Source organism: Hemiscyllium ocellatum, chromosome 7 (assembly GCF_020745735.1).
Source record: "Hemiscyllium ocellatum isolate sHemOce1 chromosome 7, sHemOce1.pat.X.cur, whole genome shotgun sequence".
Lineage (NCBI taxonomy): Eukaryota > Metazoa > Chordata > Chondrichthyes > Orectolobiformes > Hemiscylliidae > Hemiscyllium > Hemiscyllium ocellatum.
The window spans coordinates 90,891,681-90,915,942 of NC_083407.1; the positions used below are offsets into that span (position 1 = coordinate 90,891,681).

Consider the following 24,262-nt stretch of genomic DNA (forward strand, 5'->3'; position numbering starts at 1 on the left):
TGATCTGCAAGCGCAGATCAGGGAGGGAATAGTTCTGCCAGTGCTGTGTCAGGATCATTCCAAGAGGAAGTGGGTGGCATAGTGAAAATCTCCCAGTATTTGGCTTCTGCTCTGTTGGACAGAGGGACGACTGCCTTTAGAAGACTACTTGCTTTACGTGTTTTTCACATCTTGGTTGATGCCCTGAGTGTTCAGACAGCCAGCAGTGACGGCTGAACTCTACAATCTGACAAATGAGCAGATAGCAGAAAATTTGTGTGCTGCCTAGCTCATTAGAATGATACAGAAAGATAGGAAATCACAAGCCCCATGCCCAACAATAGGTGTGGATTAATATTTGCTTCTAGATTCAAGTAATTCCCTGAAACAGATGTTCAGCTAACTGGTCTGTAATTCAATGAAATCTGTCTATCATCTTACTTAAACAGCAGAGTGACATATACAAGTTTCCAATTTAAAGAAACATAACTGGCTATTGATTTGAAAACCATGCCTTATTTTTTCCAGCGATGGCCACTGAAAATGAGAGTAATATTATCATTACATCTCAACTATCACCCCATTTGAAACTATTTGCCTCTCAACGGCCAGGAGTGAACATTCTACGCTCCTTGTAGCTCAGTTACTCTAGAGACAGAAATACTTTAGCAACCGAGCTGTTGAGGGATCTGCATGTGCCACATAAAATTGTCACAAAATAAGCATTAAAAGTTGTAATATGCAAATATGTGTATCAAAACATCATAACTGTGAAGGGCATTAGAGCTGATGCAATATGGTAGAATGCACTTGCAAAAATTTCAATGCAAGCAATATCCATTACTCACAAAAACAATTGTACATAACTCTGCATAAAATAAACATATGACACACAAGCTGGTTTGCATTATGTCTCATTTAACAAGCTGACTGCTCTCGGAAATGTAGATCTGCATTCAGATTCTGGGAATCATGCTTTTCTGGTGCTGCAGCACATAGGTCATTTTGATGGTTTTCCTCTCTAAGGTCTCATGGTCATAACTGGTTTCTGTTTAGCAAACAAACAAAGTGTGAACAACTAAGGAGAACAATCATTAGATTACTTACAGTTTAATTAGATTAGATTACTTACAGTGTGGAAACAGGCCCTTCAAATCCGCCGAAGCGCAACCCGCCCATAGCCCTACATTTACCCCGTACCTAACACTACGAGCAATTTAGCATGGCCAATTCACCTGGCCCGCACATCTTTGGACTGTGGGAGGAAACCGGAGCACCCGGAGGAAACCCACGCAAACACGGGGAGAACGTGCAAACTCCACGCAGTCAGTCGCCTGAGTCGGGAATTGAACCCGGGTCTCAGGCGCTGTGAGGCAGCAGTGCTAACCACTGTGCCACTGTGCCGCCCATGAGTAAAAGTAACAGGCCAGTTGGTTATAAATAACACGTTACTCCTTACATCCCAAAGACTGCAGTGATTCAAAAAGGCAGCTCACTATGACTTTCCTCAGGGCAATTAGAGATGGGCAATAAATGGGCAACTCTCACATTTTATGAATGAATTTTAAAAAAACTGTTGCTTTTTCCCTTTGGTTTATGATGACATAATTCTCCATGCTTTAATCCCCAAATATGTCACACCAATGTTTTAAGGACCAAGTCTAAGGCTGAGTTTTTGATCGAGCCACAAGAAATAAGTTACCTTCCCATTACCTTCACAGAAATCTACTGGAACTATGTGTATGATTGCAGGTATGAGATGACAGTAATGGATTTGCATAATTACAAAAAGACTGTGCATTTTATGTCTATGTTTAGGTCAAAGTGGTGCTGGAAAAGCACAGCAGGTCAGGCAGCATCCAAGGACCAGGAAAATCGACGTTTCGGGCAAAAGCCCTTCATCAGGAATAGAGGCAGGAAGCCTCCAGGGTGGAGAGATGAGGGGCTCGGGGAGAAGGTCGCAAAGTGTACAATAGGTGAATGGGGATGGGGATGGAGGTGATAGCTCAGAGAGGAGGGTGGAGCGGGTAGGTGGAAAGGGAGATTGGCAGGTAGGACAGGTCATAGGAACAGTGCTGAGCTGGGAGGTTGGAACTGGGTAAGTTGGGGGGAGGGGAAATGAGGAAACTAGTGAAGTCCACATTAATGCCCTGGGGTTGAAGTGTTCCAACGTGGAAGATGAGGCATTCTTCCTCCAGGCGTTGGGTGGTGAGGGAGAGGCGGTGGAGGAGGCCCAGGACCTGCATGTCCTCGGCAGAGTGGGAGGGGGAGTTGAAATGTTGGGCCACAGGGTTGATTGATGGAGGTGTCCCGGAGATGTTCCCTGAAGCGCTCTGGGGAGACTGGATGCCTCCTCGCAATGTAGAGGAGACGCATTGGGAGCAACGGATACAATGAATGACATTATGTTGATGTAGCTGGAACAAAGATGTCAAATATTAACACGCTACCACAGATCTCATCCTAATACTCACTAATGCCTCCTTGAAATAGCATGTGTATAAAAGGAGGTCTTTGCACTAAAAAAGGTGTTGTAAAAATGTTTGTTGTTTTTCAAATATCAGATCTGCCAATTGATAAATTTTCACCAAAACATTATATTTCATCTAAAGCTGTCCTCTACACTGCTCAAAACTGTTTTATCCAAGGTTACTTAGTTTTTTTTAAAAAATGTTACAAGGTTTTATGTTTCCCAGTTTGAGAAATACAAGGGTCCAAACTCTCACTCCCTCCTCAATGTGCAGAATTAGCATCTTTCCAGTACAAGTAGTTTAATTAATTTGTTTTGCCTCACAGATAACAGGCAGGCAGACTGACACCTCCCATTATTGTCTCCAAGGAGCTGCGATTTGCAAAACTTGCTACCAGTCAGCCTCCAGGACAATGGACACACAGGCTAGTATGTGAATAAAGAACAACGACATACTGAAATACATTGAACATTGCTTCCCAATCACTCAGTTCAGAAGTGATAGCGAGTCAGATTACACACAATGAGATGGCCTAATTGAATGGCCAATTAGTATAAATAGCAGCCTACAGAATTGCTGCAACTATCAAAGAGTGTGCAATATTCCCTAACTTTCTGTTGAGAACTGCATTCCAAAATAGGATCATTTTGATCTCAAAAATACCGTTATGCAAAAGTTCAATTTGTTTGACAAAAGGCAGCAAAGTTTAAAGATGGCTGATTGCCAACTCTGGTAAGATTTGGGAACTGCACAGGCCACAGTTGGAGGCCCTGAATCACAAAGCATTGCAGTTTACTGAAGGTAAGGACAAACGGAAAGTAAGCCACGAAAACGTTCCAGGCTATCCCATCAGCAGTACGGTCCTTTTCTCGCATTAGGACCTTCAACAAAAATGGAGACTCAGCCTACCCCAAAAATATGGTCCAATCTTCTGCTTTTGTTAGTCGGATTCCGTTGGGTGAGTGATCCTTTATTTTGTATGTTTCGTTCAAACGATTCACTCTTTCCAGCTATAGAAAAGGCATGATATTATTAAAAAAAAATACATAGCTAGGTGTTCCATAGTTACAAAATTCAGCAAATCTAAGCAGGCTGAGACTGTCGTCTGTCAAAGAGAAGGCCACAAGGGATGACTAAAATGTTAAAGGTTTGACAGGTGGCTTGGGATAAAGTGTTTTCACAAGTGGGGGAGTCCAAAACAGGCATCATCAACATTGTTTTTTTTTAGTTAAAAAGTTAATCAGGTGAGCTAATAAGCCGAATAGTGGCAGATGGGAGTTTAGTTTAGATAAATGTGAGGTGTTGCATTTTAGTAAGTTAAACCAGAGCAAGACTTGTATACTAAATGTTAGGGCTTTGGCCGAACATAGAGATCTAGGGGTGCAGGTGCAGGTGCATAGATGCTTGAAAGTGGAGTTGCAAATAGATGGGCATGTGAAGAAAGAGTTTGGCACACATACCTTCATTGGTCAGAATATTGAGTATAGGTTTTGGGATGTCATGTTGTGGCTGTACAGGACATTGATGAGGTCACTTTTGAAATACTGCATTCAATTCTGGTCACCCTTCATAGAAAGGATGTTGTTAAACTAGAGAAAGTACAGAGAAGATTTATGGGGATGTTACCAGGACTGGAGGGTTTGAGCTATAGGAAGAGGTTCAATAAGGTGGGGCGTTTTTCTCTGAAGCGCTGGAGGCTGAGGAGTAAACTTAAAGAGGTTTATAAAATCATGAGGGGCATGGATAGGGTGAACAGCTAAGGTCTTTTTCCTTAGGCGCAGGAGTCGAAAATTAGAGGGCATATGTTTAAGGTGAGAGAGAAACATTTAAAGTGAACCCAAGGAGCAACCTTTTCATGCAGAGCATTGAGTGTGTATGGAACAAGCTGCTAGAACAATTGATGGAGGCTGGTATAATTACAACATTTAAAAGGTATTTGGATGGGTATATGAATGGGAAGGGTTTAGAGAGATATGAGCTAAACACTGGCAAATGGGACTAGGTCATAAGACCATAAGATATAGGAGTGGAAGTAACGTCATTCAGTCCATCGAGTCTACTGCGCCATTTAATCACGATTGATGGGCATTTTCAAAGCCACTCACCTGCACTCTCCCTTAATTCCTTGTGAGATCAAGAATTTATCAATCTCTGCCTTGAAGACATTTAACGTCTCGGCCTCCCCTGCGCTCTGTGGCAATGAATTCCACAGGCCCACCACTCTCTGGCTGAAGAAATGTCTCATTTCCTTTCTAAATTGACCCGCTCTAATTCTAAGGTTGTATCCACAGGCCCTAATCTCCCCACCTAATGGAAACATCTTCCCAGCGACCACTCTTTCTAAGCCATGCATTATCTTGTAAGTTTCTATTAGATTCTAAACTCTAATGAATACAATCCCAGGATCCTCAACCATTCATCGTATGTTTGGCCTACCATTCCAGGAATCATTCGTGTGAATCTCCGCTGGACACACTCCAGTGCCAGTATGTCCTTCCTGAGGTGTGGGGCCCAAAATTGGCCACAGTATTCTAAATGGGGCCTAAGTAGAGCTTTATAAATTCTCAGAAGCACATCACTGCTTTTATATTTCAACCCTCTTGAGATAAATGACAACATTACATTTGCTTTCTTAATCACGGACTCAACCTGCAAGTTAACTTTTAGACAATCCTGTACTAGCACTCCCAGATCCCTTTGTACTTTGGCTTTATGAATTTTCTCACTGTTTAGAATATTGTCTGCGCCTGTATTCTTTTTTCCAAAGTGCAAGACCTTGCATTTGTTCATGTTGAATTTAATCAGCCATTTCCTGGACCACTCGCCTAAACTGTTTGAATCTTTCCCCACCTCCTCTGTATTACCTGCCTGTCCACCTAACTTCGTATCATTGATAAACTTTGCCAAAATGGTCCCCAGTACCCAGATAATTGATACATAAAGTGAACAGCTGTGGCCCCAACACTGAACCCTGCAGGACAAAACTTGTCACCGGCTGCCATTCTGAAAAAGAACTTTTTATCCCAACTCTCTGCCTTCTGTCAGACAGCCAATCCTCAATGCATACCAGTAGCTCACTTCGAACACCATGGGCCCTCATCTTACTCAGCAGCCTCTCATGAGGCGTGTTTTCAAAGGCCTTGTGGAAGTCTAGATAGATAATATCCACTGGGTTTTCCTGGTCTAACCTACTTGTTACCTCTACAAAGATTTCTAACAGATTTGTCAAGCATGAGCTCCCTTTACTAAATCCATGCTGACTTGTTCTAATCTGACCCTGCACTTCCAAGAATTTAGAAATTAATGATGGATTCTAGAATTTTACCAACAACCTAGGTTAGGCTAATCAGTCTATAACTCTCTGCAACCATGTCTCTGTGATGCCTACCACACGATAATCAACCACGATGACTTGTGCCATTAATTCATCTACCTTGTTCTGAATACTATGAGCATTCAGGTAAAGCGCTTTAATGCTAATTTTCTTATTACTAGAGATGTTGGAAATCATGAGGATATGTCCTAAACTATCCTTCCTTTTTGCTTCATTTCTAGTCTGCCTTGAACTTAAACCCTACACACGTTAACCTGCTGCTCATCTTTCTATTTGACTCCACACTCCCCGTTGGTTTCCCTTTCCCCCCACCCCAATTCACAAGTTTAAACTTGTGACCACCCTATTTATCCTTTTCGCTAGAACACTGGTTCCAGTTTCGTTCAGGTGGAGACCGTCCCATCAGTACAAATCCCCGTTCCAAAACTGATGCCAATGTACCATGAAATGGAATCCCTCTTTCCCACATCAATCTCTTAGCCAGGTGTTTACTTGCCTAATTTTCATATCCTTATGCCAACTAGCATGTGGCTATGGCTTTAATCCAGAGATGATGACCATCGAGGACCTGTTCTTCAATTTCATTCCTAGTGTTTGATAATCCCCAGATAGGTCCTCCTTCCTACCCTTGCCTACGTTATTCGTGTCAATGTGGACCACAACAACTAGATCTTCTCCCTCCCAATCCAATATCTTTTCAAAGCTTCAGACTGGATGTCTGGTCGGCACTGATGAGTTGGACCGAAGGTTCTGTTTCTGTACTGTTCAACTTCATGACTCTCTAATTCACTTGGGAGGTTTTGGCATAGATTAGAAGTCCAGAATCCCAGATAACATTCAGGGAATATGGGTTCAAATCCCACTATGTTAGGTGGAGAAATTTTAATTCAATAAAAAAATCAAGCCTAATGATGACTATGTAACCAGTTCGGATTGTTGTAAAGACTCACTAATGTCCTTCTAGGAACATAAATCTGCTCTGTTCCTGCAATAGTGAAGGAATATCAATACACTTCCAAGTCTGAATCCTGTATGGTGAAGAAGAAACTCAGGTGGGCATTTCTGCTGTTGTCTATCTAGGTAACACAAGTCATGGGTTTGGAAGTTGTTCTTGAAAGACACTTGGTACTTTGCTGCAGTGCAGTATAATTTTTATATGTATATACTGCTATATCTATTGACTGTATTTAGGGGGAAGGGTGTTTGGGGTGGAATGCTATTTAAGTCGGCTGTTTCATTTTGGATGGTGTCAAGACTTGCTACAGCCACATTCATCCAGACAAGTTGACAGCATTCTATCACACTCCTAACTTGTACCTTGTAGATAATGGAAATACTTTAAGGAAGGAGGAGGTGAGTTACTGCCAGAGTTCCCAGCCCTTGATCTACCCTTGTTGCTGCGGTACTTATGTGGCTGGTCCAGTTAAGTTTCTGGTGAATGGTAACCTCCCAATGTTGCTGGTGGATTCAGCAATGTTAATCTAACTATCACTTGATACCAGCTTAACTCTTGTTGGAGATTGTCGTTTCCTGGTTTTAGTGTGACAAGACATTTCTGTGCCATTTATCAGCCCAAGCCTGAACATTGTTCAGGTGGCTCTGTCCTGCTTGAGGGACAGGGCACAACTAGGGATGGTAATAGAGGAATCTGAGACATTGGCTGTTAAACTGAGAGTGTACCTGTTGTTTGAACACCTCTGACAAGAATTAGAAAAGATTCAAGATAAACTGCATTTCTCTCATCACAGATTCTCCTAAATCAACTAAGTTTCTCCAACCCTTCATATTTTTATTTCAGATCTTCAGCATGTGCAGTTTGATACAGGTTACAGCAACTTTGTGGTACACTGAAGACAGGTTTCATTGTATTACACTCTGAAGACCCAGCTCATTCAAATAAAAATTATTGTAAATTCTATTTAAAAAATTAAACTAAAATTGCAACTATTGCTAACTAACTTTTTGATTCCTTCTTTCCAGTTGGAACTGAACTTTTTTGGTGCGGGGGCTGTTGCACCACCATATCCTGTAAAAGAAAGGTACATTAGTCAAACAAATTGTTCGTGAAATGAATCAACATCCATACATATCTCACAACTCAAAGGCTGGCAATTGATTCGCAATGCACAAATAAAGCCTCCGTGTAGAGCATAATTCTGAAGTATTGTTGATAAATGTGGCTGGATGCTTTCCAGAGGAACTCCATGCATTAATAAGCTGATTTAGGATCTTAGCACAAGGTGCAATTTAATATTTAAATATACACTCGATGCATTCTGAAGAACGAGCAGCGAGAACACCAAATTCGTCAGAATGGCAATTCCTTCCAATTCCTCATGAAGAAAGGAACCAGGGAGGGGGAGGTGTGAGGATTGTGTGGTCAGAATATGGGAATGGCATATATCTGAATTTAAAACTCACACCAAGCATTTTGGTGGTAGATAGGTTGGATCATGTTTATTGCAGGAAGACGGAAGGTTAAAAGAAAACACTTTTTAAACTTCTTAGTTTCCTTTTTCATGTAGCAAAGCACCCTGAGAGAATGGGGTCCATCTCAGGGTTCCAGCTATTTTTTTACAGTAAGCTGGGACATGTTATTTAAAAAAAGAGCCTTAAAAAGACAAAGACACACACACACACACACACACACACCCCTCAAATAAAGCAACTTTATATTTTATTGTCTTGTTCCACTCTCCTGCTTTCTCCCCTCCTCTCAGTGGTGATGATCTGTGACTTAACCTTTGCTTCTTCACAATTTAACCTGAAGTTGTATGTGCCACTGGGGATTTGTTTGGAGGCTACCACAGCTGAATCCAATTTGTCCTCTGAAAATGTCCACTCTCCTGCAAAAATCACTGCCTGCTAATTATGGATAGGTACTCCAGCTGATATATTTCCTCCTTAGAACTCAGGCACCAAGTCAGTTGAAGTATCTCATCTCTCACCTATGATCACTGCAATACACTGGGAATCAAAACTGAAAGTTTGCTGATCCGTTGACCACAATGAGAACTTTACTGACCAGCTTAACTACTACGAGATTTTTAAACCAAATTCAGTTTTCATATAATCCTTATCTAAAACTGAAAATCAGCCCTCTGTCTTCCTCTGCAGCAAATGTAGTAGAGACTGCTATATCAGTCAGAAAGGGGGTCTTCAGGCATACCAATTGATGTATAGTACAGGGTTGAACACCAAAGTGCTAACCACTAAATAAAAGTACACCACTGGAGATACTGGAAATTTGAAGTAGAAACACAAAGTGTTGAAGAAACTCAGTTAATGTTTCGACTCTGATATCAGAACAAGAACCATACTGGACTCGAAATATGAACTGCTTCTCTCTGCAGATGCAGCCAGATCTGCTGAGTTTCTTCAGTATTGTTTCTATTTAAGGTAGAATCCACCATCTCATCAGAAAGAAGTCTGCTTAAGAATACAGCTGAACTTTTCTCATTTGTAGGTTTTACTTTCAAAATGAGAAACATCTTTGATGGATGGTATCCACTTAATGTTTATAACCATGTTGCACAGTTAAATGACATTAACATTTCTCTGATTTAAAAAAAATCCACAGCAATTTTAAATCTCACCCATGGACTCTATAATGAATTATATAGAAATTCTCAGAGGAACTCTAGTTTATAAAATGGGTTAAAGTGCCTCTCCAATCATGTGCTAACCAGACATGGGCTTTATGCCTTTACAGGCAGATGAAGACTACAAAAAGTGACAAATTCTGAGACAACACATTAAGTCATTTGAAACATGAGTTAGCATGTTTCCTGCCAAAACAATTATTGATCTAATCCTAAAGTTTTAAAGATATTAGAAGGGAAACAAAGGTTATATCACTGGACTTGTAATGGGAAGGCCCAGGCAAATGTTCTGGGGCACAAGTTCAATTCCCAATAAGGTAGAGTTTAAATACAATTAATAAAATCTGGAATTCAAAGTCTTAGGAATGGTAAGCACTGTCATAAAACTGAAAAATTTGACTCTAGATTCACTATAATCTGGTTAACTCTGAAATAGCTCAACAAAAACACTCAGAATGGGTAACAAATGCTGACGTTGATAGAATAGCTCCAGACACTATCCCATTCTGTGTCTCTTTCAAGTTACCACATTTGAATCTTTAGCTTAGGCAGCAGGAGTGCCAGTCAACAAGCCATTTAATAGGGAGGGTATCTCAGAGCTGCAATCTTTCCTGTGTTGCATGCATTATGCAATGGGCAATAATCAGGAAGTGGGAATCTAAGACCTCAGCAAAACAGGGATTGAAGTGACATGCTATCTTCATGGCAACGTCTTTAGCAATAGAAGCACTAGACAGCAACAGAGTGCTCCAATTCATGGACTTGGACTCTGTCTCTCACTGTAATCCAGACAGCATCAGTGATGAGAACACATTGACAGTCTCACACACACCTTCCATCTTGATTCCTTTTGGGTTTATCCTCAGTTGAAACACACAGACACACACACAGACACACCTGTCCATCTTGCTTCCTTTTGGGCTTATCCTCAGTTGAAACATTCATTCCAGTAGAACTCAGAGCTGCAATCCTGTTTTCTATATCAGAAACCTGCAGTATAAAATCACGCTGACATTTCAAACAGCTAATACAATGATTTTTCTTATATAAAAATACTTACTAGGAGAGCAATTCATTTCCATTGATATTGCCTACAGACTTTGTCACTTCTTCAGCCACTACATCAATGAGAGATGTCACATGGCTCACACAAGTAGCAGCCAACAGCACTGTATTCTCCTGGAGAAGTGATGGAGTCTGCAAGCAGCATTTGAAGCTATGCTAATCAAATTAATCAAGAGCTCCTCTGTGCAATGTACATTTTTGTTCTTTGCCTGGTGTACAGTCCCACCCTCGCATATTATTTTTTGACAAACATAATGGGCTGTCAAATAGGTCCCAAGCTACAACCAATTTACACACATATTCTCTCTTGGTCAATTGATCAGGTCTGGTATAGCTTGGATGGTCATTAGGAACGTATTATTATAAATGCATACAACCAGGAAGAGACAGTGAGAATGCAAAGCTAGAGTCAGAATTCATTATAGAGATACTGTAGACTCTTTCTTTAATAAACTCAAGAATGAGCTCAAGCAATCCTATGAATTAACATTTCTGCGCTCTGGCAGCCACCATACTGATCTTATATGAACAATAAAAATGGCAACCAAGCACCCCTAATACCTCAGCAAATTTCTTCACTGAGTAGTTCAGCCATACACACTGACAAAATCTGAGATTTGATCCTTCAACTATGCTGCTTATAGCTGGGGTTCCAGGAGCAGCACCAGATTCACTCTTAGAAGGGAAATATTTCACTCTCAGAAAGCAGGTTTTCTGTTTCTGTTTATTATCCAGTGACTTTGCTGAAAGCATACATTTAAAGGACACTTTTAAATTCTGTCGTACCTGCCTGTTAGTGGTCACCTTGAATAATGAGCAGATCAGCAAGGTCCTGGAAGATGCCTGACGTGCATAGAATTGCAACTCAACAAAAAAGGCTAATGGAATACTCTCCTTTATTAGCAGGCAAACTGCACATAAAAGTAAAGATGTGATGCTATAGTTGCACAGGGGATTTGTGAGACCACATCTTGAATACTTTGTGAAGTTTTGGTCTCCTTATTAAAGGAGAATGAAAGTGTGCTGGAGCTGATTCAGAACTAGATTGATACTTGGAATGAATCATTGTCTTAAGAGGACTTGTTTTTACTAGAAATGAGAAAAGTGAGGTGTGATTTGACTGACGTGTTTATGAGAACTAATTCAGAACTAAGGGTAATGTTTGAAAATTAAGGGTCACTCTTTTGGGACAGGGATCAGGCAACATGATTTCTCTCAAACAAGTGAAATTGGGATTACTGAACATTTTTAAGGCAGAGGTAGCTAGGTTCACTCATTAGTAAGAGAATAAAAGTTTATCAGAAGTGGATGAAAACAGATCAGCAATGATCTTACTGAACAGTGGAATAGGTTTGAGGGGCCAAATGGCTCACTTCTGTTCTTATCTCACATGTAAAAGATTCCATTCTGATGCAAGTTCACAGACCTGAAAGATTAATTGTTGGTTCCTTTTTCTCAAATGCTGAATGTTTTCAGCATTTTATGTTTTTACTTAAGAAATCAATGTTTACTGGAGAGAGAAAAGATATGACAGTGAAAAATCAGAGGGAAAACAATATCAAGTCAGGGTGGATAATGAAAACAGAACATTCAGGAAATGTTCAACAGTAAATCTGGAGAAAGTAAATCATTAACATTTCAGATAAGTGACACTTCATTGGATCCGGCCCTCCATAGCTTGGATGAAAAGGTCATCAATCTGAACTGCTGGTATGTGCTAGAAAAGCACAGCAGGTCAGGCAGCATCCGATGAGCAGGAAAATCAATGTTTTGGGCTGGGGCCCTTCTTCATTCCTTCGGCCCGAAACGTCAATGTTCCTGCTCCTCGGATGCTGCATGACCTGCTGCGCTGTTCCAGCACACACTCTCAACTCTGACCTCCAGCATCTGCAGACCTCACTGTCTCCAATCTGAACTGATAACTTTGTCAATCACAGTTCCTGATGCAGTCAATGCTCAAGATATATCAGTGCCATTATGATTAGAAAAACTGGCATTGGTTTAGCACATATTGAGGTAGACAGATATTAATCGCAGAGAAAAGATGCTTGAGGAAAATAATATTATTAAACAGTTCCCGAAGACAGCGTAACTAAAATGAAAGAGAACAATTGGTAGAAAGCCATGTTAAACAGTCAATAAACATGCCATTTGTATCCTATACCAGTGTGCATTGATACCCAGTCAGGGCCAACAGGCAGTAAGGAGGGAGTATATTATGAAGCAAAGACGTAGTATTGAAACAATAATGAATGCCAGAATTTTGGACTGTAGGTGAAAAGAATGGCGTGAGTGAAGCTGCATTTCTTGAAGATTTGGGTGATTCATATTAGCCTTCAAAAAGAGAGAGGGAGAGAGAGGGAGAGAGAGAGAGAGAGAGAGAGAGAGAGAGAGAGAGAGAGTGAGAGAGAGAGAGAGAGAGAGAGAGAGAGAGAGTGTGTGTGTGTGTATACACACACACACCCCCTCCCCCTCTCTGAAGGCTAATATGAAATATATATATATATATATATATATATATTTTATATATATAGAGAGAGAGAGATTCACTAAATCTGTATTCATTAAAGACATTGCAATGCTAAATTGTGGGCTCTGATCAAATGAGAACTATGTAACAGATTTTAGACTTCAGAACTGAAGGTAAAATGGTCTCATAAGAGGTGAAAGACTCAGAATGGGTTTGGTTTGGGGGGGGGGGGGTGGAAGTGTGTCTCAGAGAGTTTTTGAAATCTTGAGCAGAAGAGGTAGTGAAGATGGATGCTACATGACAAACACAGACAGGCATTGATACTAACAATGGTGGCAAACCAAATGAGGGAGAGTCAGAATTAGTCTTAAGGTCCCAGTCACACAGAGACCAAATACCTAAACATTCAGGTTTACACTCTCTTAACTTTGAGAATGAATACATCTGCTATATCAAACGAACATACTAACTTTGGTGACCAACTATGCATAAACCAAAGAGGACTTAACAGACTTACTAGAAAATTATTGTCCACCAGAATAGTATTTGCTAATTGTAGAGACTTTTTAAAAATGGGATCATATCTATACTCTAATTTATATTACAAGTATTATACATTAACATTTATGCATTTATTCTGAATTGACCATATTTTTGATGCAATGGAGGTTCCTTTTGTTCTGTAATTTACCTTCTCACTTTTATTCCAGAGCACTAACTTGTTTAGTGTGATACAGTTCAACCAAATGCCCAGCTAAATTCCCTTTATTTATTAAAGAGCCAAAACCATTACTGCTCACAAGGCATCTCCGTCACACTGTGTACCTCACCTTCCTTGCATCTTTAATGCTTGGACATCTACAATGATTTTGCACATTTACTATGTCAAACAAAAATGTGTAAAAGTAAAGCTGTTGCTGTTGATGACAAATTGTGCAGTGTCTGTTGTGCCCAGACACTTAATTTTCTTGTTCCACAGAGGAAGGGATTGCTATGACAAGGAAGTGAAAAGGTCCATTTAAATACAACAGGGTAAACAAAAATCTGGTGTTTAAAGCAAAATTTGGTAATATTGAGGATGATGCATTTTCTCTTGTTGTGGGGAAAGCAAAAATATTTCAAATGTATTCAGTGAAAATAAATGGGTTAATACTTCATTAAAATGGTAGACAAAGGAATGTGAACCTCTCAAGCTAAGGTCACTGGTGAAAAACCTCCTCCTCCCTTTCCATGACAGAGTGTCCAGCCTCAATTTGTCAACTTCCCTGCATGATTGAAATCAGAAGTTGACTGCATAAGGAAATGCGCTCTGAATAGATTCATCAAGAACTTGATTGTGCTTCTCAATGAAAAAAGGTTTACTCAGTAAACCCTGCCAAAAAACATGAAGTTACTACTATATTTAAATGGGTAGAATATTATTGTCAAGCCTGATCTATCTTCATTTACAACAGTGCACTTCCAGCAGAAAACATTGGATAGTAACCAATAGTAAGAACTAGCCTGATCTATTTATTAATTATCTCCTCCCTAATTCAGGGGAAAGTAAAACGAATGACACTTTCTCTTCTACAGTGCCAGCTGAGATCAACTGAATCAGCACAGATCAAAGATCACACCTGGCAACCTTTCTGTTCTGTACATGCACTGTGCAATGTTTTCACCAACAAAACTTTTGGACCTATGCAAGAATCATTCCACAGGTTCAACATGCAGTTGCCCAACTGTCTTTTAAATCTGAAGTGCTTTCACACTGTACCTCGCTTTCAGTGCATTGAACCTTAGCAACTGCTGAAGCCACCTTATCTTCCAATTCTGAGAGCTCAGAGTCTGTTGTAGTGGTGGTGTAACTCTGTCTGCTTCGTGCTCGCTCCTCCAGGTCCTTCAGCTGCCTTTCCAAGCTGTAATTGGTGCTGGCTGTCAAATACACCTACAGGAACACAATGTGCCAAATTACTCCCTCTTTCTATCTATGACAGCACCTCATAAGCTCGAGGCACATGTTAAGATCACCGGAAAAATGTCAGGCAGAGACATTGGTTGGTCCAGCCAGAAATATTACTGTTGCATTTCCCATGTGCCATGAGCTAAGGTTGCATCAAATGATTAACTTTCTTTAGTGTGATTTTCAATTTGAAAATAGAAGGCTCAAATGGCCCTAATTTCATTCCCTTCCTGGGCTGTAATTTTCCAGTAGTGCCTTTGCTAAGTGGTTGCTCCATACACCAACCTTGATAATGTGCTGTCTGGTTATACTTGTACTGAAGGCCCCCAAGTTAAAACCAATCTAAAGTTTGCATGTATGAACTTTCCACTAAAAACCACAGCAGCTATCCAAGGGTTGGTGAAGCCAACAGAAGTGTCCCAATTCCTCCTTTCTCTGAGATAAGCTAACTTGGCATAGATAGGGACAGGAGATGCAGTTACTTAAGAACTAAATAATACATCCACAAAAGTGATGATCAATTTTGTTTATATAGTTATTAAATGCGAAAGAATTCTAAGGAAATATGATGATATCCCATAAGTACAGGCATTAACATTAAAATGGATTTCTCCTGTGAGGTAGACTGTTGCTCTTACATTTTCCTCAAGTTTTCTGTATGCTTCATCAGCCTCGCTCACACTTTGGTCTTTTTCACTGGACTTTAGGTGCAAACTGGGATTTATGAGAGGTTCATTAACTGTGCCATCTACTTCTGCAAAGTCATGTAATGCTTTTTCAGTTGCGTTAATGATCCTTAATGCTTTCGCTGTGATGTCACAAAGGGCCACTGCTGATGAGCGCTGTGAATGCCACATACATAGTAGAAAAAAAAGTTAGTAAAATAGGCAGAAAGTTAAAAAAAAATCACTCTGGTTGAGGGAATACATGTCTTACCAGTCGACTGAATCCAATTTAAATTCAATGAACATTGGAATATAGCACATTAAGTGCAATTAGATAGAAATTATTATGTTGTTGTACAAATATTTAATGTGACTGCTTAATGTCGGTTTCCCTCTCTGCTCTCTTGGTAGAGGCTTTAACTAATTTAAATACACAATACCATCAGCAAAAATATTTACATTTAAATTGGTAGTTTCATTCAGAGGGGCTATGGCAAAACTCTTGTGTAAAGTGGAGAAAATATCATACTGAGCACAGTACAGACTGCTAAGGTTGGGTTTGAAAAACATTGCTGAGCCATTGTGGGGACTTTACTCCACATTTTACAGTGTTATAATTTTTAAAAATACTGTGGAAGTGTATTTTTTTGACATATTGCTCGAAATGGAATTTTTTTTTCTGCACTGAGATCCATTACCTAAATTAGTCTATGTATAAAATAGACAAAGCTTTTAAAGGTATATGAATTTGAAAGATAAGCTTGTCATTAGTCATTAACAAGAGCATGTAGCACTTCTCAAGCACACTTGGTGATTAGAAAACGTGCTGTTGCTTCTGTAATATATATCTATTTAGCTAAAAGTTTTTGTTATTGATTTAGTGGAAGTCAGTGAGGTTCCACAGTGGCATGCTTTAATTATGTCGATAAGTTTAGACTTTCATCTGCTTCCCTCTTAATAGGTCGCCATGATTTCTATAATGGCTGTGCTCTATGCACCCTCTTCAATCATCTCCCATCTCTCTACGATCTTTATTGTTCTTGTAATCTTTGCACTGCACTAAAGGTTACATTAGATGAAATACTGAGCTGAAATAAAATAGTACATTTGGTTTTACTCAGTTAATAAATGTAGTGCTGCCATGTCTTAACCTGCAACAAGTTTTGTTCACCTCTCAGCACTGTGCTGGCTGACACATATTCGCTCCCATATAGGCAACATCTTGACTTTAAAATTCTCATGTTTGTTTATAAATCACACTAATATCTCCCCACTCCCTTCTGGCTCAGAAGCACAGAGTCGGACAATTGCTGACTCTGTAAACCTGCCTCAGGATAAACCTATCGGATTAATGCTGTGGGAGGCAGGAATGAGCCTTCCCCCACCCCAGTTCCACCAAGAAGCAACTACAGAGGCTGCTGGGCATAGGAAGTCCTGGGAAGGATGATCCAGGTCTTTGTTCTGGTTGTAAAACAAAAATAAATACAGCTCTCATACCAATGCCATCACATCCACCTCCCCCACAATCTCTACCAACCAGCACTGTATGCTCCATTCCAATGGCTGCTACTCTATCCAATTCTCATATTCCTTCATTTCCTACATTCCAGCCTATACCCCTCTACTTATCCTCATACCAACTTTGTACCAGCTGACCTGGCCCTTACTCGGTCAATACCAACTTGCCTAGTATCCGTCATGAGTTAATCTAATGACTCACATGCTGGTTAAATAAAGTCCTTGAATGGCTCTTGTTGAATTAATTGTTTTATTATAAAAACACACTCTACTTGATAAGAACTCTTTCACTGGACATAACATCCTTTAAACTCCTAGAAAATCAAGCATTTATATTCATAATTACACTTTAAGTCTTTATAAGCACCTGGAACAATCAATTAAATGGTTATTTAATAGGCAACCGGCTGTGACAATATAATTTGTGAAATCAGTTATTCAGCATAAGGCTGTTGTCAGCAGACCTATTGAAATAGCAAGAACTATTTCTTAACACTGACAACAGTTTGAGTTTTCAAATATTTAAAGGGAAAGAGAATGGAATGCCTTGATAACAGTTGCTTGACAGTTCTAATCAGCTGGTCAATTCCAAGGTCTTCATCCACTTTTTATACACATTTGGGGTCGACTTTTAATGGTCCTGGGGAACACTTAGCTAACAAAGCGCACTGGACCTTTTTTTTGAAACATGGCCTGCAACCAGACTCACGAGTGCATCTCATCTCTCTGAAAGGATACCTTTCCAAAGAACTCTATTATATCTAGACCTCCGAGCACATCTAAAATGCACAAATTACATTTGCCAACTCCTCCTTGCAAAAATCGGATGAGAAAAAAGTCAGCTGCAGTTGTACATTTGCAGCTGCCTTTGTGAAATATTGTGTTCAAGTTGTGACCAATCCCAGTTTTTCCTACTCCCGCTCTCCCGGTCCAGGGAAAATGGTGGGGGCCAGGTTCAAAAGCAATGCTTCCTGATTCAGGCACCCAGGCTGCAGCTCAGAAGTTCAGGCCCACACTTTTGTAATCTTCTCTATCCGAAACCTCCTCTAATCCTAAAACCCAGCAGAGGACAATTATAAAAGCAACAAGGGAGGAGAAGATGAAACATGAGGGTAATCTATCTAGTAATGTAGAAGAAGATCATAAGAGTTTTTTTTCAGATATGTAAAAGGTAAAGGAGAGGTAAAAGTGGACATTAGACTGCTGGAAATTGAGGCGGGAGACATAGTAATGTGGAACAAAGAAACAATAGGTACTTTGCATTACTTCACAGTGGAAGACACTAGCAGCATACCAGACTCTTCAAGAGAGACGGGGTGGAGCAGACATCACTAAGGATAAAGTGCTGGGGAAGCTGAAAGGTCTAAAGGTGGATATATCACCCATACCAGATGGATTACACCCGAAATTCTTAAGGAGATAGCTCAGGATATTGTGGTGGTGATTTTTTAGGAATCAGCGGCATCCAGGAAGCTCAATGTAAGAACAAAGGGAGGCCGAAGACAGGAAACTATACGCTGGTTAGTCTGACCTTGGAGGTTGGTAAAATTTCAGAGTTTGTTATTTAAGGATGAGACTGTGGAACACTTGGAAGTGCGTGGTAAAATACAGCTGATTCAGCACAGCTTCATCAAGGGACATCATCCCTGACAAATTGATCAGGATTCTTTGAGAAGGTGATGAGCAAGTCAGACAAAGAATAGCCAGTGGTCATTATCCAATTAGACTTCAAGAAGGCCTTTACAAATGCTGCATAGGAAGCTGCTGGGCACATGGATAGAGGATTGGCTGACTGGCAGAAGGCAGGGAGGGGAGGATAATGGGGTCTTTTTCAGATGGCAGCCAGTGACTAGTGGAGTTCTGCAAGGGTAAATGTATGTTATACATTACCAATCTGGATGAAGGAACTGAGGGCACTGTTGCTAAATTTGCAGGTGACACAAGAATAGGTGGAGGGAAAGGCAGTAGTGAGGAATGGGAAGGACTTGAATGGGGTAGTACAGAGACAAAAGAGTGGCGGATGGAATACAATATTGGAAAGTGTGAGTCACAGAGTCATCCAGCACAGAATCGCCCTTTGGTCCAACTAGATCACGCTGACCAAGTTCCCAAATTAAATTAATCCCAACTGCCTGCATTTGGCCCATAACCCTCTAAACCCTTCCTGTTCATGTACCTATCTAAATGTCTTTTAAACATTGCATCTGTATCTGCATTCACTATTTCATCTGGAATTTCAGTCTACATACGAGCCACTCTCAGTGTAAAAAAGTTGCCCCTCCTGTCCTTTTTAAAAGTTTTCCTCTCACTTAAAAATATGCCCCTAGTTTTGAACTCCCCCACCCTAGGGAAAAAAAACCTTTGCTATTCACTTTATCCATGCCCCTCATGATTTTATAAACCTCGATTGGTCACCCCTCAACTCCCTACACTCCAGTGATACAAGTCTCAGACTATTTTTATAACTCAAACCTTCTATTCTTGGTAAATCTTTCAATAAACCCTCTCTAATTTAATAATATCCTTCCTACAGCAGGGTGACCAGAACTGTACACAGTACTTCAGAAGAGGCTTCACCAATGTCATGTATAACCTAAACATGATGTTCCAACTCCTATACTCAAAGGTCTGAGCAATGAAGGCAACATGCTAAAGGCCTTCTTAACCACCCTGTGTACATTTAATGCAAATTTCAAAGAATTATGTAACTGAACCTCTAAGTCCCTCTATTGTACAACACTACCCATGGCCCTATCATGAAATGTATAAGTCCTGTCCTTCTTTGTTTTACCAAAATGCAGTACCTTGTATTTATCCAAATTAAAATCCATCCGACACTCCTTAGCCAATTGACTGAATTGATCAAGATCTCTTTGTAATCTTAGATAACCTTCTTCACTGTCCACTATACCAATTTTGGTGTCATCTGCAAACTTACTAAACAATGCTCCTTATACTCTCATCCAAATCATTTACATAACCAAACCTTGTGGAACACTGCTGGTCACAGGCCTCCAATCCAAAAACAATCCTCCAGCGCCATCTTCTGTTTCCTACCATCAAGCCAATTTTGTGTCCAATTGGCACGTTTACCCAGAATCCCACATGCTCTAACTTTACTTGATCCTACATTACCATTCATTTAAAAACCTCATTCTGTGCTGTATTTGGGGTTAAACTTTGAAACTGGAAATAGGTATACAAGAGCCAATTTTTAGCCAGAATAAATAGTAGACACTGCAAAACTGAAATAAACAAATGGTGCTGGAAATCCTCAGCTGCATTGACAGCATCATTGGGAACAGGATGATGGCATTGACCCTTTAGGTTTCTAACTTTTGTCAGAAACCTAGATCTTAAATGTTTTGTGACATAGCAGCAATTCCCCTATTAAACTGCATGGATGCAACACAGATGTGGTCCTGTGTCGCATATTGTGAATGTGCAGTCTTGAAGAACAAGTTTATAGAGAAACCAAGCATTGTAAAAACTAGCTATCCACAATAAAATTTTACATGGAAAATTGGTCCCCAACTCTAACACTTTTTAAGAGCACAGTATTTGCCAAGCAAGGGGAAATCTAATTCTTTCTACTGCACTATGTTGAGTTGTAGGCAGTTTGGTAGGAAGAAGAGGCATAGCTTATTTTATGAATCGGGAAAGGTTTCAGAAATCTGAAGCACAAAAGAACTTAGGAGTTCGAATTCCGGAATCTTTTGAGGTCAACATGCAGGTTCAGTGTTAGCACTCATTCTGAGAGGGCTAAAGTACATGACTTCAAAGTCTGATCCTTACCATGGCCCCACAGAATTGTAGCAAAGACTTCTTTTTTGTCGTACTCCAACCCTCCTTATAATATAGGTCAATGCGCTATTTACTTTCTTGATTGCTTGCTGTTCCTGCACACTAATTTCTTGTCTTCCCTGCACAAGTATACCTCTGTTTCTCTGAACATCAATATTCATAAGTTCTGCCAAAAGATCTTTTGACTGAAGTCATATCAGACTCAAAAGAACATTCTGTTTATCTCCTCACAGATTCTGCTGGATATGTCAAATTTTTCTAGTACTTCCTCTTTTTATTTCAGATTTCCAGCATCCGCAGTATTTTGCTTTTATCTGTGTGTCAGACAGTGGTTGACTGGGGCCCTCCCGGAGTAATGATGTGCGTTTGTTAGCAATGTAACGGCTTTATGATTGGAAAGAGCAAACGTTGAAAGGCAAAAGCTTGGTTTTGGTTTAAAAGAATCAAGTAGTAACGTTTGCTTAGGAAAAATCCATATAGAGGAAAGCTTTTGTTTCAGTTAGCTGTGGACCTGTGTGGGGTCAGATTTAAGAACAGTTTCTCCTGGAGATAGGAGTTAGTTCAGATTAGGAACCATTGTGTAAGAGAATTTCTTTGAAAATTCTGGACCAGAAGTGTTTAGCTATAACCCTCAGAATTAAGTAAAGCTAAGAAAGATTATGCTCTGTTCTGTGAATAATGATGAGAAAGACTATCAAGCTCTCAAGACCAGGAATCAAAGAAACAATTAAGTCAAACCTAAGAATGCGGTAGTGGAGGGAACTCTCCCTGCTCCTGAAGTAAAGTAAGGTGATGGTTTTGGAACAGATCAAATTTTATTCCATCATGTGTTTTGAAATCTTACCAATAGTGCTATATATCTAGATTTGTTTGTTATATTTTATCTTTATCTGTCTTTTTAAAGTAAACCTCTTTTATTGTTAAGACTAAATCTACAGCATTGCATGTTAATATTTCAGTGAAATACCACCACATTGAATTTTTAAAAATCCATCTGATCTATCTCGGTCAGTCCAGATGTTCTAGTCGTAACATCAGCTGGGATCACCACACCATACCACTGACTCACTCTTTCCATTCGCAAATCTCCATTCAAGCTGCAATTCTTCTGTCTCCTCAGTTGTGCTGTTGAGTCAAACAAGAAAATCCACTGACCTAACACACAACTACATAAAGCCAACTGATGCGAACCTGGTGCCACAACATTCACATGACTGTTTTTCCAAATGTCTTCTAGGGTACCAGCATGTTTGCCTCATTGAGGCTGGCATTGCTACCATGCTGATCACCATGTTGGTGTGTGTGTGTGTGTGTGTGTTACCATCTATATCAAGTATGGGGGCTTGTTTCGAGTGGTCAGTTGTGTGAGAGTTTAGCCATCCTCTGGGCTCACAAGAAGAATTTTTTTGACTAACCAAGATGTAGTTTACTACATCTCTGCGACTATCCACAGGGTGGAAGAGGAGACTGTACATTATTGTCAAGACTGTTGGGCAACCTAGCCTGAGGCTTGTCTTCCATGAGATTCTACTTTGTACTCCCACCAAACCCTCATGTCATCATCATAGTGGGTGGCGCTTATTACATTCAATCAGGTATTAACACTTTCAAATATATATTTATGCAGACCATTGTGGGCTTCTTACTCTTACAAGTGAAGTGGGTAACGCTGGCAAGGCTGGTATTTGCTGCCCACCCCTAATTACCCCTGAACTGAGTAGCTTGTGAGGCCATTTCAAATGGCAGTTATGAGTCAACCACAATGCTGACAGTCTGAAGTCACATGTAGCCCACACCAGATAATAAAAGCAGATTACCTTCCCCATAGGGTATTATGAATCAGAAGGGGACTTTTTTGACAACAGACAGTGGTTTACCTGTTGCCATTAGGCTAACTTTTTAATTTCAGACATTTTACTGAATTCAAATTTCACCATCTACCATGGTGGGAATTGAACCCATGACCCTTGGCAGGAAGAACATGGAGAATAATTTTGAAATAGCAGGTACAATTCTAAAAGGGGTGTGACGTGTACAGATGCCAAATTATCAGAAGTGTCAGAGCAGGTTGAATAAGTGGCTAGTAAAATACACAGCATTGTAAGTTTAATATTAAAGGTATAAAGTACAAAGGTGAAGCAGTTAGGTTAAACTCATACAGACCATTGGTTTGGCCTCAACTGAAGTACTGCATCCAGTTCCGGAAAGATGTGAAGGTATTAGAGAGAGGCAGAAAACATTACAAAGTAGTCTCAGGGAACCAAAACATAAGCAAAGGAAACAGATGGAGTAGACTGTTCTCCTTGAAGAAAAGTTAAAGGGAAACCTGATGGAACTGTTCAATATTAAGAGGGGTCTGAACAGAACAGATGGGGAAAGGTACACCTGTATGACTCCTGAGTCTATATGTTGGAAAAATTAAGAAAAATCAATTGCGAGATGAAGAACAACGTTGACATGCAGTGGGTGGAGTCTGATATGCACTGCCTGACAGGGAGAAGGAGGTACATTCATTTGAGATGTTCAAGACGGGATTTGATGATTGTTTGGAAATGAAGAACACGCAGGGGTATGGAAAAGATTAGATTAGATTAGATTAGATTACTTATAGTGTGGAAACAGGCCCTTCAGCCCAACAAGTCCATGCTGACCCGCTGAAGCACAACCCACCCAGACCCATTCCCCTACATTTACCCCTTCACCTAATGCTATGGGCAATTTAGCATGGCCAATTCACCAAACCTACACATTTTTGGATTGTGGGAGGAAACCGGAGCACCCGGAGACCTATGCAGTAATGGGGAGAATGTGCAAACTCCACACAGACAGTTGCCTGAGGCGGGAATTGAACCTGGGTCTCTGGCGCTGTGAGGCAACAGTGCTAATTGCTTGTATGGAGATACGGCACAGGCACAGTGAAGTGGAGGTCTCCTCGGTGTTGTAACAATTCTGTGACTCTGGGCCTGAAGATGCTGTGGCGTCTCATGTGTGGTCCTGGATATTGCCAGCTTACTCAGGAAAACACAGCCAAGTCTGGTCTTGTTCTCAGTCAACCACGTTTGCTCTACACTATAGAAAAGCCAATGGAGAATACTGAGCAGAGCAAGTTGTGATTCATTATCCTCTCTTTTTTACCTAGAGATTGAGAAAGACAACAGTAATGCCCCTGTACCTACTGTGATGAGTTAATTCAGAAACTGGATTAATTCCAGTTCGGATGGTTTACTCAAGGCAGAAAAACTAGCATCCTACAGTACTCCTTTCTCTATTCTTCTGCACTGTTGACCCCCACCCTCTTAACTTTAATTAATGTTTACAACTTGAGGAAAAGGCCTTATTTTTACCACATGTTCAAAACAACAAGACTGTCCATTGACAAGAATTTTGGGGGTGTGGGGTGGGGGTGGTG

General features: G+C 40.3%; 1 protein-coding gene across 1 annotated transcript in view; it reads right to left on the minus strand.

Moving 5' to 3' along the window:
• LOC132817644 (melanophilin-like) overlaps positions 1-24,262 on the minus strand; it is a 121,359-nt gene that overhangs the window by 27,506 nt on the left and 69,591 nt on the right. Inside the window, exons 13-17 of the mRNA XM_060828144.1 lie at positions 15,619-15,708; positions 15,505-15,567; positions 14,681-14,851; positions 10,284-10,376; positions 7,744-7,810 (exon numbers count right to left, since the gene is read on the minus strand). Coding sequence (XP_060684127.1) covers positions 7,744-7,810; positions 10,284-10,376; positions 14,681-14,851; positions 15,505-15,567; positions 15,619-15,708 — 484 coding nt within the window. The remainder of the gene's footprint in view (positions 1-7,743; positions 7,811-10,283; positions 10,377-14,680; positions 14,852-15,504; positions 15,568-15,618; positions 15,709-24,262) is intronic.